The sequence below is a fragment of the Anas acuta genome, chromosome Z (genome assembly GCF_963932015.1).
Source record: "Anas acuta chromosome Z, bAnaAcu1.1, whole genome shotgun sequence".
Lineage (NCBI taxonomy): Eukaryota > Metazoa > Chordata > Aves > Anseriformes > Anatidae > Anas > Anas acuta.
In genome coordinates, this window is record NC_089017.1 from 10,090,375 (window position 1) to 10,106,333 (window position 15,959).

General features: G+C 41.1%; 1 protein-coding gene across 1 annotated transcript in view; it reads right to left on the bottom strand.

The window, feature by feature from the left end:
* PLCXD3 (phosphatidylinositol specific phospholipase C X domain containing 3) overlaps positions 1 to 15,959 on the bottom strand; it is a 91,913-nt gene that overhangs the window by 23,629 nt on the left and 52,325 nt on the right. Inside the window, exon 2 of the mRNA XM_068667039.1 lies at positions 13,658 to 14,366. Coding sequence (XP_068523140.1) covers positions 13,658 to 14,366 — 709 coding nt within the window. The remainder of the gene's footprint in view (positions 1 to 13,657; positions 14,367 to 15,959) is intronic.

The following is a 15,959-nucleotide window of genomic DNA, read 5'->3' on the forward strand; positions in this document are numbered from 1 at the left end:
GACTACCATTCTCTTTAAGGAATGCTACCATTACTTCCTCTTCAGTCTGGTACTTCCAATCAGTTAAAATTCCATTTCTGATGCCTTAATTCTATTTTGGTTGATAATATCCTATATCAAACAAATATCCCTTACCAGCTACATCACTGAAATCCAGTAATCTACTTTTTCTGTAAAATTTCCATAACATTAGTTAAAAAAAATAATCAATACAGTTTGACACAATCCACCTATGGCAAAACCTCATCAAGATCTGTCCTACTTTCCTTTAATCTCTGTAACTTCAATTATCACTTCTTTCCAGTTAAGGTCGACTGTCTCACCTTCTCCTGAGAGCCTGTTGGAGCTCAGACCATCCCCCTTTCATTGTAACGTAAGCAAATTTTACATTTGCTGCTCTCCACTCTAAGCCATTGTTTTCATAGATCTGTTTTAATATGGGCTATGCTTATGCATTTAGCAATTATGCCATTCCAGTTATGCCACTCTCCTCTTTGCTTGATTGTATCCAGTTCGTACAGTTTTTAAAAAATATCTACCTCAACACTATCTGGGGTCACAAAGAAGACTGCAAGAGGAACCCTGACAGTTCAGACAGTGGGATCTCAGGCTGCAGTTTGGCTTTTACATGTATTTTATCTTCCCAGGCTTCTGGCCTTACAGAGTAGGAATTTATCCAGTTGCACAGAGGTCTATCCCTAAGAGTCTGTGTACACCTAGAAACAGATTGTTCAGCACAGAAATCTTGCTAATACATTCAGGTCTTATTTTTCATATCATTTTTGTATTACATATTTTATATTAGATATGAAAATATGCAATATTGAAAAAAAATATGAAAAAATATTTTCATATTATATTTATTATCTACAGGATAAAAATCTAACTTCCAAGCTCCACACTGAATAAATGAAGCAGAACTTAATATAAAGATAACTACTGTTAGTACAGTTATTTTAGCCAACTCAAGAGGGTCCATTTTTAATGCAGTGGTGCTACAGTTCATATACTGCACTGTGCTGCGGAATCCACTGGAAGGAATCAAATCCACTTACGTCAGTCTGGCAGGTATTTTAGCTGACCCTTAAGCCATGCTTTTTGCCACGTGATTGGCACCAAAATTCAGTTCTCTCACAAAGCGAAGACATCGTCACTAGACTCTTCCACACTGCATATTACTGACTCTAGATTACATCGTGCTGTCTACCTCAGTTTCAAATTCTTTTAAATTTTAAAGTGCCAGCTGGGCCATCTCACTCAACTTTCTTATAGAAAAAATAAAAACAGGTTCTGACTTATTTTTCCTGAAAATAAATAAATAAATAAATAAATAAAAAAGTAAAGGTCCTGGAAATATGACACAGAACATTACTCAGATGACAGACTCCCCCTGAAGAACTCTGTCCTTCTACTGTGTCTATTTCCATGCACACTGAGTGAATTATTGTTGTTAATAATACTCCTATTTTGCTTGGCCAGTTGTACCCACCATATATGTAATGGGTAAGACTGTAATTTCCAATAGCCGTGAGCAAAATTAAAATGGAGATTAGGCATGAGAAAAAAAATATGTTATTGTCTGCAGACTGTCACTTGATCAACAACGATAATCCAGGGAATGGTAAAGGCTAGGCACTTCAGTGCTAGACATCCTGTGTGATATTTCATAGATCAGGCTTGAAACCAAGAGTTTCTGCTCTGTGACAAAATCCAGCATTTCAAAATGTGATTCTATTTCAAATTAGAAAGCAAAGTGTTGGCCTTTCCCATCACATAAAGTTCAAAATCTATTTCTGAATACAAAAGTGAAAGCTGTGGATACAGCAACAGCATTAAATATTGCAATTAGCACTGTAACATAAACCTAAAGACAAGATGGAATTAACAGAAATACAAAGTTGAAATGTTTTGACATAAACTGTTTTGCTAAAGTAGACTTCTCCCTGGAGAAAAACACTGAAAGATGCAGTCTTGAAAAAAAAGCGTAGACTAAGATATCTGCAGTTTTCAACAAAATGCTGCACCAATGGGAACAAATGGTTTTGTAATCACTGGATCAAAACAATTTAACATAAGCGTGTACTTGCTGCCACGACTAACAAATCTAACAACTGTAGACCAAAACTTTAAAAAAGGAAATAAAATATTAACTAATATAGCACTGACGTGATCTCAACTCAGCTTTTAAAACTAAGTTTTGTGTTGTTTTTTTTTCAAGTGCAAATGATGATTTGGAGAGCTCTTACTGGTTCTGATCTGCACTATAAATAGTCAGACATTGTGAGAAGTCTCATGCTTCCAGTAATACTGGTAACTTCTGAATTGATCTCATATTTTATTTAACAAATACTCTACACTGATGAACTAGGGTTGCTATACCACAAATGAAACAAGCCACATCACAGACCACCAGGGAAAAAGTAAACTAAAAAATGCATTATATAGCTTGTAAAAAGCGTAGCAAGGGATTTCAGAGGAGGCATCAACAATAAACTAAAATCCTTCTGGGGTGAAGCCAGGATAAATTTCAGTTGAGATATGCCACAGCAAAGAGGGCATTCCCTCATCCTTCGGGACATGAGTCATGCTGGATCACTCTGCTCCATCAGCAGAAGACCACACAGATCCATCACATCAGTCACACAACCAGTGTGAGAGCCGCTGCGGAGGCTCGTGCGCCTCTTGTGAAATACACATCAAGCTGCACATGTACCAAAAAGCAGTCCCCTTCCTCCTACATACCTCCCAGGCCAGATGCTGCTGGTTGGCCTCAGGCCCTGCACCCCTCCAGCCAGCACTGACTCAGCTCTGGGCAGCACAGCCTCTGTCCGTGTGTCCCCACGGGCTGGCACCTTGTTGTGCATCAGTGGACATGTTATTTAAGGGACAACAAGAGCTCACAAGCATGGTCCTGGAGAAAAACACACACAACTTATTTAAAAAAAAAAAAAAAGGCAAACAAAAAATGCAAACAAATGACAACAACAAAAACAGATAAATGAATAAAGCAATGATTTCCCTGCCAGCTGCTGTGAGTCTGCATCTCAGAAGAGGTGTACCCTGAGAAGAGCTGCTCAGTGCAGGAGCAGACAGCTGGGATGGTCAACCCTGGCTGTAAGGCCGGTGATGGCTGCAAGCAGGAGACAAGCCCAGAGGTTACTGAGAGGGAGTTACTGTAAGTGAGCCTGTGGTCAGTCCATACAGTGCATTTCCAGAGTTACCATCGAATAAAGGAAAGTCCTGCCTGAGATAGAAAATATTTTTCTAAGAAGAAACCTACCTGCAAATCTCATGAGAAATAGCTTACAAGAAAAACACCCAGATGCTCATCATATGATTTCCTATTTCCACAAATGCTCCTCAGACTGTAGCTCTCAAAGAAGGAAGCTTTCCACCAAGAAAGAAGAAGCTAACCAGTTGCATTTTCATCTTCTCTGTTTTATTGCAGCCAGACATGAATAGCATGACAAACTGTGTGAGGGAGAGAGGGAGCCAGCAGCAAGCACCACGAGGTGAGAGAGATCATTATCAACCAAATGCTTGCTGATCCGAGATTAGCAGCAGGCTCAAAAGAACTTACTGAGCACAGCATTAAACGAGGGCGAGAGAGCAGCTCTCAGGGCACTTAATTTCTGATGCCTTTGCGATGACCTTGCCCATCCCTGCCAGGTGAGTCCTGTCCTGTCACTACCACAGAAGGATGTTCAGCAGAAGGGCTGAACAAAGCACAGACACTCGCCATGCCATGCAGTCATACTCTTCAAAGAAGCAGCACCGGAATAACACACATTTAGCTTAATGACGCGCAGGGCCACCTCCCCATCACCCTATGGCTGCCTGAAACACCTGCAGGAGGACATGACAGCAGTCCTGAGTGGTGGCAGATGCACAGGGGGTAATGTGCCAAAGGACAATGTGCCCCCGAAAAGCTGATGGTGACCACAGGCCATGCTCACCCCATGCTCTCTGGGAAGGGCAGTGGGGAGTCAGGTTGCCATGTTCTCGGTTCCTTCCAAGAAGCTCGGGCAAGCAGGAACACAGGGCCAAGTCATAATGAATTAACTCTTGAAAAAAAGTCCTGCTAGTGCTCAAACCTTGGCAAACAAGGCACCAAATGTACTGACTAAAATTATCCTTCCCCAGGTACTCGAATGATGAAGTACACTACTACCTGCATGACTTTTTTTTGTATTACAGCATTGTCTAGGAGCTCTAATTTCAACTGCTTTCACTGTAAAAGGGGAGAGAAGTCAGTTTCTGACTTCAGAGTTTGTAAATCCAAGTAGGGAGGAAATAAAGGTCCATGGCTGTCCCCCGTCACTGACCAGCAGCAAAATCAAGGAGCTATATCACCCAAGATCTGGATCAGTTCTTGATTTCCTACACAAAAGTGCTTGTTGGTACAACTGAGAGCACGACGGCACTACTTGAAAGATAAAGCTAAGCAAGTTTTAATATCCCACTATGAAAAGAGTCTGGTGAGGCCGCACCTCGAGTACTGTGTTCAGTTTTGGGCCCCTCGCTACAAGAAGGACATGGAGGTGCTTGAGCGGGTCCAGAGAAGGGCGACGAAGCTGGTGAGGGGCCTGGAGAACAAGTCCTACGAGGAGCAGCTGAGTAAGCTGAGTTTGTTCAGCCTGGAGAAAAGGAGGCTCAGGGGTGACCTTATCGCTCTCTACAGGTACCTCAAAGGAGGCTGTAGCAAGGTGGGGGTTGGCCTGTTCTCCCACGTGCCTGGTAACAGGACGAGGGGGAATGGGCTTAAGTTGCGCCAGGGGAGTTTTAGGTTGGATCTTAGGAAGAACTTCTTTACCGAAAGGGTTGTTAGGCACTGGAACAGGCTGCCCAGGGAAGTGGTGGAGTCACCATCCCTGGAGGTCTTTAAAAGACGTTTAGATGTAGAGCTTAGGGATATGGTTTAGTGGGGACTGTTAGTGTTAGGTCAGAGGTTGGACTCAATGATCTTGAGGTCTCTTCCAACCTAGATGGTTCTGTGATTCTGTGATATGGTAAATACTCCTTTGTGCTACAACTCAGAAAACAAAAAATGTCAGTGCAAAAGTGCCAGCATGTCACCATGGCTCTGACTTGAACTAGTCAGTCTTCTTCATGCCTTGATACTATTTTATGATCTAACACCTTCCGGATGACAGTTGCTTAGTTACAAAAACTCTCAGATCAACAGCTACAACATCCAAATCTTGCCAAAGGTCAGATCCCACTGCATGATCATTCAGTGTCTAAAAGACATGTCTTTTATTATTTTCCTTAGCATCTGAGATAAATTCTGAGACATTTTACTATAATAGCTTGTGCTCTGTTGAAGCAACAGTACGGCCTGGGACAGTATGTGTAATGTTATCATTGTAACTATAGACATACTCTTATAATCTCCTATTACATGAACTTTGTATCTTAGCCACAAAAAATAAAATGAAACTTTTGCCTAGAGTTGTAGAGAATTTGTTGTTTTGCCTAAGTTTTAGAGAAAAGGTTTGATAAACAGAGGATGAACATTTTCAAGCTTAGAATATGCAAGTTCTGGATCTTGGTATATCACCAAGACCTTCTGTCTGTCTGGCTTTCCTATTTGCCAAGTCCTTTTCCACTCCCCCTGTTCCAGCCACTTCATTTGTACCAATGCGCCACCACATTGCCACAATCTCTTATTGCCTTCCCTGCATGTTTTGTGCCAACACATATGGCTATATACGTGGCACATGTGGCTATATAGCTAATACACATATAGCCACATCTCCGTCTATATCCTGCATGTCTAATTACTCATTCAGTGTGTGAAGGCTACCTGTTTGCAAGCATTGGTCAGCATTTAATAAAATTAATTTCAGGCTTGGAGTAACATCAAGAAAACTTAGACCAGTCTGGCAGTATACTTCACAGATGGGAGGTTCATATTCCTCATTTACGGCTGTTTTCTGGTGAGACAAACACTTCATTCTTCCTCTACTAACCTCAAAGACAGTTCAGACATTTTAATAGTAAGTGCCAGTATCTTCTGTCGCTAGTGTTACTGCCAGAGATCAGGGCCTCTGCTCTCTTGACAGTACATGATTTCAGACCATTTAGCTCCCATCCCTGCTTTCTTCCCTATCACAACAGACCATAAAAGTAGGACAGATAATGGATCCCGGGGGTTTCCACAGTTGAAGGTTCCTTAGCCTACCACCCAAGTCTGGAAACAGAAGCTGGAGATAGGCAAGTGACTTCTATAGTGAGTGTGTGGATGCATTCTCTCTAGATTACCCTTGAAAACTCTCCTGTATGGCCTTGGAGCTTGCTGAGAATTGCCGCCTTAATGCATCTTGAATGGTGCAATAGGATTTTAAGAGCTGATGGAAAGTTTTTGACAACTCACCCTCCACATCCTACCACTCCAGAAACATATAGCAGATACAAGGGACTGCTCAAACTTCCAAAAATACCATGAATGCATCCAGAATTGCCCGGTGCTCTGCTTAAGAAGTGACCACAATGCCCCTATTGTTCTACTTACTTATACAATCTTGAAGGCAGTGCTTTGAAGTATGCAAGTGCTAATACAACACAAAGACATGAGTGTTTTTATACCTGCTGAGCTTTTATTCACCCCAGTTCATATTAAGAGTCTTTGTATTACAGAATTTCATTATCAGCTTGAAAGCCTCCTTGTGAGTAACCCTGGAAAGGTTTGTTTGTGTAAATCACTGTGCTCATTTTGTACCCTACAAACAAAGAGAAGGACCAACCTGTCAAGGAACTGTTCCCTTCACAATGAGGTAAAAAGCAGACAAGCAGGGACAGACCCTGTACCAGCAAACACATTTTCCCCCAGGGTCAGTACTTGTTAGCATCTATTAGTTGTAGAATTTCCATAGTTATCTGAGTAATGTCAGAAAGATCAAAGAAAACCCAACTGACTTAATGAGCCATTTGCAATTTCACTAGAGCTGCCGTGCAGATTGAAGCATGAAGTCTTTGAGACAAGTAGGTATTAGTGACAGCACACAGCAGCAGTGCTGGGAGAATGAGCATTTACTTTACATGCTGAAAAACACTTGCTGTTTTCTGTATACACGGGGTCAGACTGTACTTGGAGAGTGTGATGATAGCATCACATAAAATATCTTTATGAGCAGCCACCCAGCACACACCAGGACTGCAGACAGGTGTTCTGATGCCTAACAAGTTACAAGCAAGCCAAATCAAGGCAAAGACTATGGGGAAAAACAAAAACACCCTCCAAACCCCCAAAGCCAAGCTACCAATTATGTGGGTGGTCAAGCTGGTGACCACCATGTCACCTTCCTTTCTGGAATAAATCCCAAAGACTACTAATATGCACTCAGATCGATATTAGTATGTAATAAGGTTATTAAAAATCCCATGCTCTTGTATTTTGTGGTATTTTAATACTGTTCCAGGTTCGTGACCAGACAAACCCATCAGACAAAACCACCCAGCACCTCCCAAGGGATCATTATACTAAAATCCTTGCATACACAGATGCTCCAGTGATGAAATGCCACTAAAACATCTGTCAGTAAAACCAGACGAATACACACAGACAATTATGGATTTTACTGTGGAGGACCATTGATGTGGCAGCAAGATGCTTCAGCTGACAGCAAGGTCTCATCATGCTGGTCTGTGTGCAAACCTAGAGACTGCTTTTTCTGAGGAAGGGCTAGAAAAGTAATTTGAGGAATAGAAACACTAAGGATTTGGCTGCACTGCACACCAAACTGATAAAATCCATAGTAATGATAGTTTGTGCCTTCTGGAAAGTGAAAAAAAAAAAAAAAAAAAGAGGAAGAGTTGCCTCCAAAGTCAAAAATAATGACATAATGATGGCCTAGCATGCTAGCACTACAGACCTTAGTGAGAGACTGGATCTGCTCTTGCCTCCTGGCAGTTTAAGAGCTCACACAGCCTCTGTGCCATGGGTTGCTGAGAACTAAAGCCAAACAGCTCATTTGAAATTGCTGCTCTCAGGCAGCCCATAACATCGACAGACATCAAGACTACACGGAGGAAGTGCACTCACGCAATTAGCAAAATACAGTTGCCATTTCCAATATTTGTTTTTCTACATAATTTAAAAACATCAACAGTCAGTACCAAGTGTGGATCCAAAATAACAAACTCTCACTCTCCCAGCAACACAGAAACCCTCAAAACTTAAGCTGGATGAGATATGGCTTGGAGGAGGAATGTACTCTCTGTAGCTTTCCCCAAATCCCGCTTCTTGCAATTTCAGGGATTACTTTTCTTTTAATATCTACCTATTTGCTAGCTAAATCTGACCCTGCTTAGTTTATGACTGCACCCAGAGATGGTTTTTCTCCAGACAGCTTCTGTGCCCTACTTACCACTCCTGTTATTAATGCTGCCTACACTTTGCCCCCACTTCTTTGCCAAACATTCCCGTTTGTAGGATATATATATATATATACATACATACATATATATATGTATGTATGTATATATATATTTCGCTTTGGTTGCTAAGGGGGAAGCTTTAGCATGGTGGGCAAGGATTTAGTCACATTTGAGCTGTAGGGAACATTATCCTTACAGATTAATTTGGAAATCAAGGGGGACAATAGGCTGTGTTTGTCTTCCATTCCTCAAAAGCTTTAAAAGTACCTCAAGATTCTTCCATTCTCTAAACAAGATCTGTTATTCTTCAGTATCACTCAACCAGAGACAACAAAGAAAATATAATACTCGTCTCCAGTGTCATTTACCAGTCAGAGATAAAATTAGTAATTTCACTACAAATCAGAAAACAAACTACATTAATATAAGGAACAGCTCTACACGCATCAAAAGGTTGTTTCACAACTGTCTTTCAGATGTACTAAAGGCAGCTGCCTCACTGTGAAGTTAATTCAATAAGCAAAGGGAATGTAATTCATTTGGTACATACTGTTTGCTAATCAAAGAGTACTTCTTGGCACGTAAACTGTGCATGACAGAATGTTAAGCCTGAAAACATATTGTTAGTCCTCCAAGTTTTCATCAAATCCAAGAACGTAACGTACGTGCATGCAAGTGAGTCTCTCCTCATTCAAGTAACAGAGATAAAAGCTGTGTAATGAAGCTCTGTAATGGTGATCTGTAGTCCTGGGGAGAGCTCACAAGAAACAGCTTTTTCTCCTGTATTGGTGCAGGATAGAAAGCTTGATGACTCTTTCATTTGTCTTTTTTTCAAATTATTATCCCACCAAGTATCAAGTGTTATGACAACAGCCACACCTATGAGCAAAGGTAGTCAGTAAAAAACAGAATCACAAAAAGGTTTGGATTAAGGGAGCTTAACAACCATCTAATTCTAACACCCCTGCCACGGGCAGGGACACCTCCTACTAGACGAGGTTGCTCAATGTCTTAAACACTTCCAAGGATGGGGCATCCACAGATTCTCTGGGAAACCTGAGCCTCAACAGCCTCATAGGAAATAACTTCCTCCTTCCAAATATCTAATCTAAATGTACCCTTTTTAAGTTTAAAGCCATTCTCCCTTGTCCTATCACTACACTTCCTGACAAAGAGTCCCTCCCCAGCTTTCCTGTGGGCCCCTTTAGGTATTGGCAGGCAACTGTGAGGTGTGCCTGGGGCCTTCTCTTCTCCAGGCTGAACAACCCCAGCTCCCTTGGCCTGTCTTTGTAGGAGAGGTGCTCCAGCCCTCTGGTCATCCTTGTGGCCCTCCACTGGGCTCGTTCTAATTCATCCATGTTGGGGGCCCCAGAGCAGGGTGCAGGACTCCAGGTGGGGCTTCACAAGATCAGAGCAGAGGGGCACAATCCCCTCCCTCGCCCTGCTGAGCACAGTGCTTTCAATGCAGCCCACTGTTGGCCTTCTGGGCTGCCAGTGCACATTGCTGGCTCATGTCAAGCTTCTCATCAACTAACACCCCCAGGTCCTTTTCCTCGTGGCTGCCCTCAATTCATTCTTTGCCCAGCCTGTATTGGTGCTTGGGATTGCCCTGGCCCAGATGCAGGACCTCAAACACTGTACAGCGGGGAACAGGGTCAGGAACGTTATGGAAAGGTATGAGCAGCACCACCTCAGGAGACTGCAACACTGCAGTTAGAGCAGGTGGGCCTACACCACAAGCAGCCACACCGAAGAGCTGCCAGCCTGACCAGTTTGTTGGCTACAGAGGAATATTCCACTGTGCTCCTTCATGCGACATGAGCTGCAAAGCAACAGAAAGGAGCATGGTTCGCTGCACGGTGTCTGCTTGCAGTTTTCCTCGGCTGACAGATGCTGCAGCTGACAGAAACCACATCCTCCCTCTCAAACCATTGTTCTTGCAATCTTAAATAATCTCATCAGTAACAAACAATTTCAGAGATGAAAATCTGATATGTCTTATTGTATCCACAAGGATCTGAACTTTGTTCTGTTCTCAGAATTAAGTAGATAAGTTAGTGACAGTGACCACTGTTAAGATGAGGGGGAAAAATAGACAAACAAAGGTTTTATTTGAAAATGCTGAAAAGGAACATTTTTAAAATATTGCATTTCATTTAGGTTAAAAAAACAATTATATATATATATATATGAAAAAATATATATGTGAATACATATATATAATATATATATAAATATATATATTTATATATATATATGAAATATATAAATATATATATATATGAATATATATATATATATATATATATATGAAAAATTCAGCCTTATTCCATATTTACATCGCAAATTCAATGCTCCAAAATTCAATGTGGGGAAAAAACCTCTCCAGGTACAGTTACAAAACTGTGTCCAAAAGCAACACGCTGCAAAGCTCTTTGTCAGCATTTATTAAAAAGCAGAAAGTAGCATAAAAATCTATACATGTTTGCAGCGACTGCCAGATAGCACATGGGCGATCTACCTGGCCACAATAATGGGATCTGACATGTGTACTCATTCTGAAAAGGACAGAATAATGTTTCCACAAATAATCATTAGATGGTTCAAAGCAGTAAACACAGTGCAGCTGGAACATACACCCTGACACCTTTAGTATGGATTACATACTTTTAAGTTACTGATATATTAATACAGATTGGAGAGAACTCTGTAAATTCCACTAATTGTATTCCACCTTTAATTGCTCATGTATTTATTTTTAACAAGATCATCATCACATTAAGGAGCAGTTTTGAGTATACTTGATGTTTACTTTCAAAGAAGTTAACTCAATACACAAGCTCTGTTTCTGTGTAGTTTAACACATATTTCCAGCCTGTGCCTTCATGCATCGTATGCATTTTTTTTTTTTTTTAATAACTACTAGGATTTCAATTTCCATACCAGCTCTGGAAATGATTTTCAAACTCTGTTTCTTTTGTGATGGTTAAAAGAGCTATGCAAAGAAGAAAAAAAGTATCCATGAAGCAGATATGATTATACACTTAGGGCTCAAGTGAAAATCTCAGTTGCAATTTGGAAAAAACAACACTGCCAGGTATTTCTGCCCAATTACTTACTAACATTTCAAATGGTTTAGTTGTAATCTCAAAATGCGCTGTGGACAAGAGCATACCGAGAGTTCAAACACAAATCATTCAGAGCTTAGACAAACATATCCAGAAACCATTTGAACCTTTTATTTTTTCAAACAGCTTCAAGGAAACACTTTATGAGCCAGAGGGGAAAGAAAGGTTTTTAGCTGGCTATTCTATTAATGTATCAAGTTTTAAGATGAACCTGGTCGTTTCTCAGTTGTGCTACTTCATGTTCTAAAGAACACTCGTAAAGATGTTTATCAGAGAAAAGAAATCCCTGAACAATGAGGTGAGTGTTTAACAGTAAAACCCACTGACAAAGTGGGATTTCAGTTGTAAGAAGTGCTCTTCAGATTCACCAGTTAGAGAAACACACAACCCAAAGGAGTCTATAAAAGCATTCATGAAGGATATACAAACACCTGCAAGTACAGTCACACAAGCATTTGTGAATCATATTCAACTGCCTATAAAACCATTTGTGTCACCACTTTGTCTTTTCAGGTAACATGTGTCCCTGTTTTCCTAGTTAACAGTCACTTGGGAAAGCTGCCATGAAAACAGTTCAATCTTTCTCAAAAGTGAGGCATGTTTTCTTCTCAGGGTGTCTTCACAGTGTCATAGACACTGCGCCACTCATCACAGAAAAGAGGACCGTGCTCCCAGTAGATGTTCCTGGTACAGGCACATCCAACCAGATAGCAGAACATTAGCAGGCCATTCATCTCCATTATATATTTTTCCTTTCTGTATCTTTTTTTTTTTTTATTTTTTTTTGTTAAGGGAAAAAAAAAGAAGCTCTTGTGCTTTGGCATTAAATTTCAGGTTTCCTAGCAAGTTGTCAAGAACATAGTCACACATATATGCCTTTAAGCTGAAAATTGGCTGTGATTTATCAAAGTCAGAACAGTATAAATAATGCAAGTCTTGCACAGACGTTTTGCAATGTAACAACCAATGGCCTGCCAACACAGCGTTCCAAATACACAACCTCTACAGTGGTCTCCAGAGTTTCTTTCCTGAAGAAATTCTGTATGATAATCAAAGGGCTGTTAGAAGGCAAATGCACCCTAATGGTGTCTTGACAGCTGATATAGCATATGATCATATGCAGAAAGAAGTTATGCATCCTTAAGGTGTATAAGGATAGTAAAGGATGCAAAATTCTGCACTGTCAAGACTTTGCTGACAAGCCAAAATGAAAGAAAAATGATTTACTCAGTACCCGAGGCCTGGTACATAAAACAGACTTAAATAAACTCAGTGCAGCCTAAACTTAAATATTGTATTCAGTTCTGAGCTCCACAATATAAAAAGGGCGTTAAGATACTTGAAGGCATGCCCTCCAGAGGAGGGAAATAAAGCTAGTAACAGGGCTGGAAGGCATGTCCTGTGAGGAGAGGCTGAGGACACTTGGGTTGTCCAGTCTGGAGAACAGGAAGCTCAGAGGTGGCCTCATTGCTCTCTGCAGCTTCCTTAGGAGGAGAAGCACAGAGGGAGGTGCCGGTCTCTGCTGCCTGGGAACTGATCACAGGACAGAGGGGAATAGCACAAAGCAGCACCAGGGGAGGTTCAGACTGGACATGAGGAGAAAGTTCTTTACTGTGAAGGTGGTCAGACATTGGAAAAGGCTTCCCAAGGAAGTGGTCATTACCCTCAAGTTCTTCTCCGTGTTCAAGAGGCATTTTGGATAATGTCCTAAATAAAATGCTTTAACTTTTGGTTAGCCCTGAAGTGGTCAGGCAGAGGGACTAGATGGTATTTATAGTTCCCTGGCAACTGAACTATTCTGGACAAATTTGTCCACATCCAGTGAGAAAATCTGAGTGAAGATGATCAGTGCCTATGGTGAGAAACCACATTCAAGAAAACAAAACATCTGCATTCAGGTAAAAAGTAAACGTCAAGCCAATCCATAATATTTCACGATGATTTAGTGCCAGATTTTCTTTTGAGATATAAAAGCTCCTCCTTAAACACATTTCACTAAATACATTAGGATTATGCCCAAGTTCTGACTCTTAGTCACAGCAGCATGGTAAAAACAGATCTGCTGGAGTTTCTTGAAAGGAAATTAGAAAATGCAGCATTTCTGACACACATTCAGCACAGTCAGCAGACGTCACCCACCAGGAACTTACCTTTCTGTGATTGTTTCTCTGAGACCACTAGCAACCCCTTTCACCACTGTACTAGCCTTTGGTGTCAGCACTACTTGAGAAATAAAAAAGGAGCCCTTCTTTCTTCTTTCAGTGATTGATGCCTGCAGGAACTGAATCAGTTTTTCCGGATCTGTTGTGTTTGCCCATGGAGCTGGCATCATCTGGCCTGGCCAAAGAAATGGTACCTCGAGAGCCACTGGGCTGTGATAAAAAACCAGCACTTGGTGTTCCTTTTCCCACAGGTACTGGAGGCTTACTTCATGGGCAAATATAGCAGGACACATTTTGTTTCCATACGTGTCCTTGAGCATTTGGACAAGCTTTTCATGATGATATTTCTGCATCCCATAGAAATGATTGAAGTCCAAGAAGACCACTTCTTTTGGGTGGTCAGCAAGAAATGCATTGATCTCTTCCAGGCCCTCCTTGACTTTGGCACTGAATAAGCCATGAGCAAAGTAGAGTTCGTTGTCTGGGTCTCTTGGCTTGGTGGAAATCCTAAGATCAAAATACCGTATGCCTGCCCCCAGCTGGCTGGTGAAATTCATGGTCTGTGTAGCCAACCACTTCCTCATCAGCTTTTTAGCCACAGTCCCAAAAACAGACACAAAATTCTGGACCGTTTCTGGCTGTTCAGGCCCAACCGGAGAGGCTTCATCAATGTAGAAGCTAAAGGAGTCATGAGACCCTAAAAACACAACAAAGGAAAACAATCAATATTGGATTTACATGTTAGAAGGCATTAGTGATTCTTTCTTAATGAATGTAATTTTGTGACCTGTACCAGCACTTGACAACAAACTCCTCCCCTGTCCTTTTTCTCAATACACAACCTTTGTCTGGCAGCATTTACCCACCAGAGCTTCACAGGAACATGAGTGAAAGGCAGCACCTGCTTTACAGCTTATCTGGGCTCTCCCTCACTCTTTTAGCTCTTACTTAACGCCTTTTATCCCACTTAACTCAGAGGGCTCTGAACGTCAAAACAAACCTGATGTAATTCCAGCAAAGTCAGACACATAACAAATCCCTAGAGCCAACAAGAAGATGAGAATCTGGCCCTCCACACTGAATCATGCACTGTCTAGTTTACAGAACTAAAGAAAAAAAAAATGCACTTTTATTTGAGTTGAAAAATGCCAAGGACACCTAACCTTTCTGACCTTTATTTCAAGTCTCATCTGGTCATCCATAAGGTTACTAAATGCTGTTTTCCTTCGTAAATATACCTCTAAAATTCTTTGATTTCCCTTGTTACATAAATAAAACAGAGCTAAGGAAGGTATTGTGTTTCTCTGCTAAAACAGGGGAACTTCATTGTGTACCCTGGACAAAAACAGAACAACTATTTAACATACCTATGTAAAGAGGTTGCCATTTTCTACAGCATAAGGTAGTTGCATACAAAAATACCTAAGACAATTTGCTCTGCAAAATTCTCTTTGTATCAAGGTATGTCCATTAAAAAAACCTACGCACTTATTTTAACATGCCTTTAGATCTTTACATGAATGAAACTGATAATGCTGATGTTTTGGACACCTGCAAAAACATGACAGTTCTCCATAAGGGACTCTGCCTTGCTTTACGGAGGGATAAGCTCACCCTACAAGATGGTATCATCCTTGTCTACTACCAGCTTTCTGCAACCTGTACAGACTGTCTGACCAGCCTCCCTGTCCCAGTGGTGGGGAAAGCTGCTGCTCAGAGTCACTGCAGCACGGAGAGGAGGTCTGCTCCTCCACCTGCGCCACATCACTTGCAGAACTCCTCCAGGGTCAGCAGGACTCGCATCTCCAAAATGGACTGCAGAGCTAAGCACTCAGAGACCCAACTCCAAGCATCAAAATGAGTTCGGAGAACAAGTCATGTCTTCTGCTATTGATGCTTTTTTAGGTGCTTTTCAAAATCACTTTCCAAGGCACTCATGCTGTGGCAAATAAGTATCACATTAGCGAAATCCTGCTAGTCAGTCATTTCTGATGGCGATGCTATTTTAACTGAGCTGGAACAAACCCTATAAACTGAAGTGACAGCTGTAAAATTTTCTTCTTTAACAATAAATGGAGTCATGACAAATCATCTTAAACTCTGGCTTGAATTTGGCTTTGTTTAATCTGAGAAACGTCTTAAAATTTTGTACACCCCTGCTTTCCACAGTTGTCTCTTTGAACTGCATTTTACTAATATTAGATAAGTTTTTCATTTTGATGAAGATTTCTACTGCTATGTGCTGAAGCAATACCATATTCTTCACAGCATCTGATTAGATCACGGACTA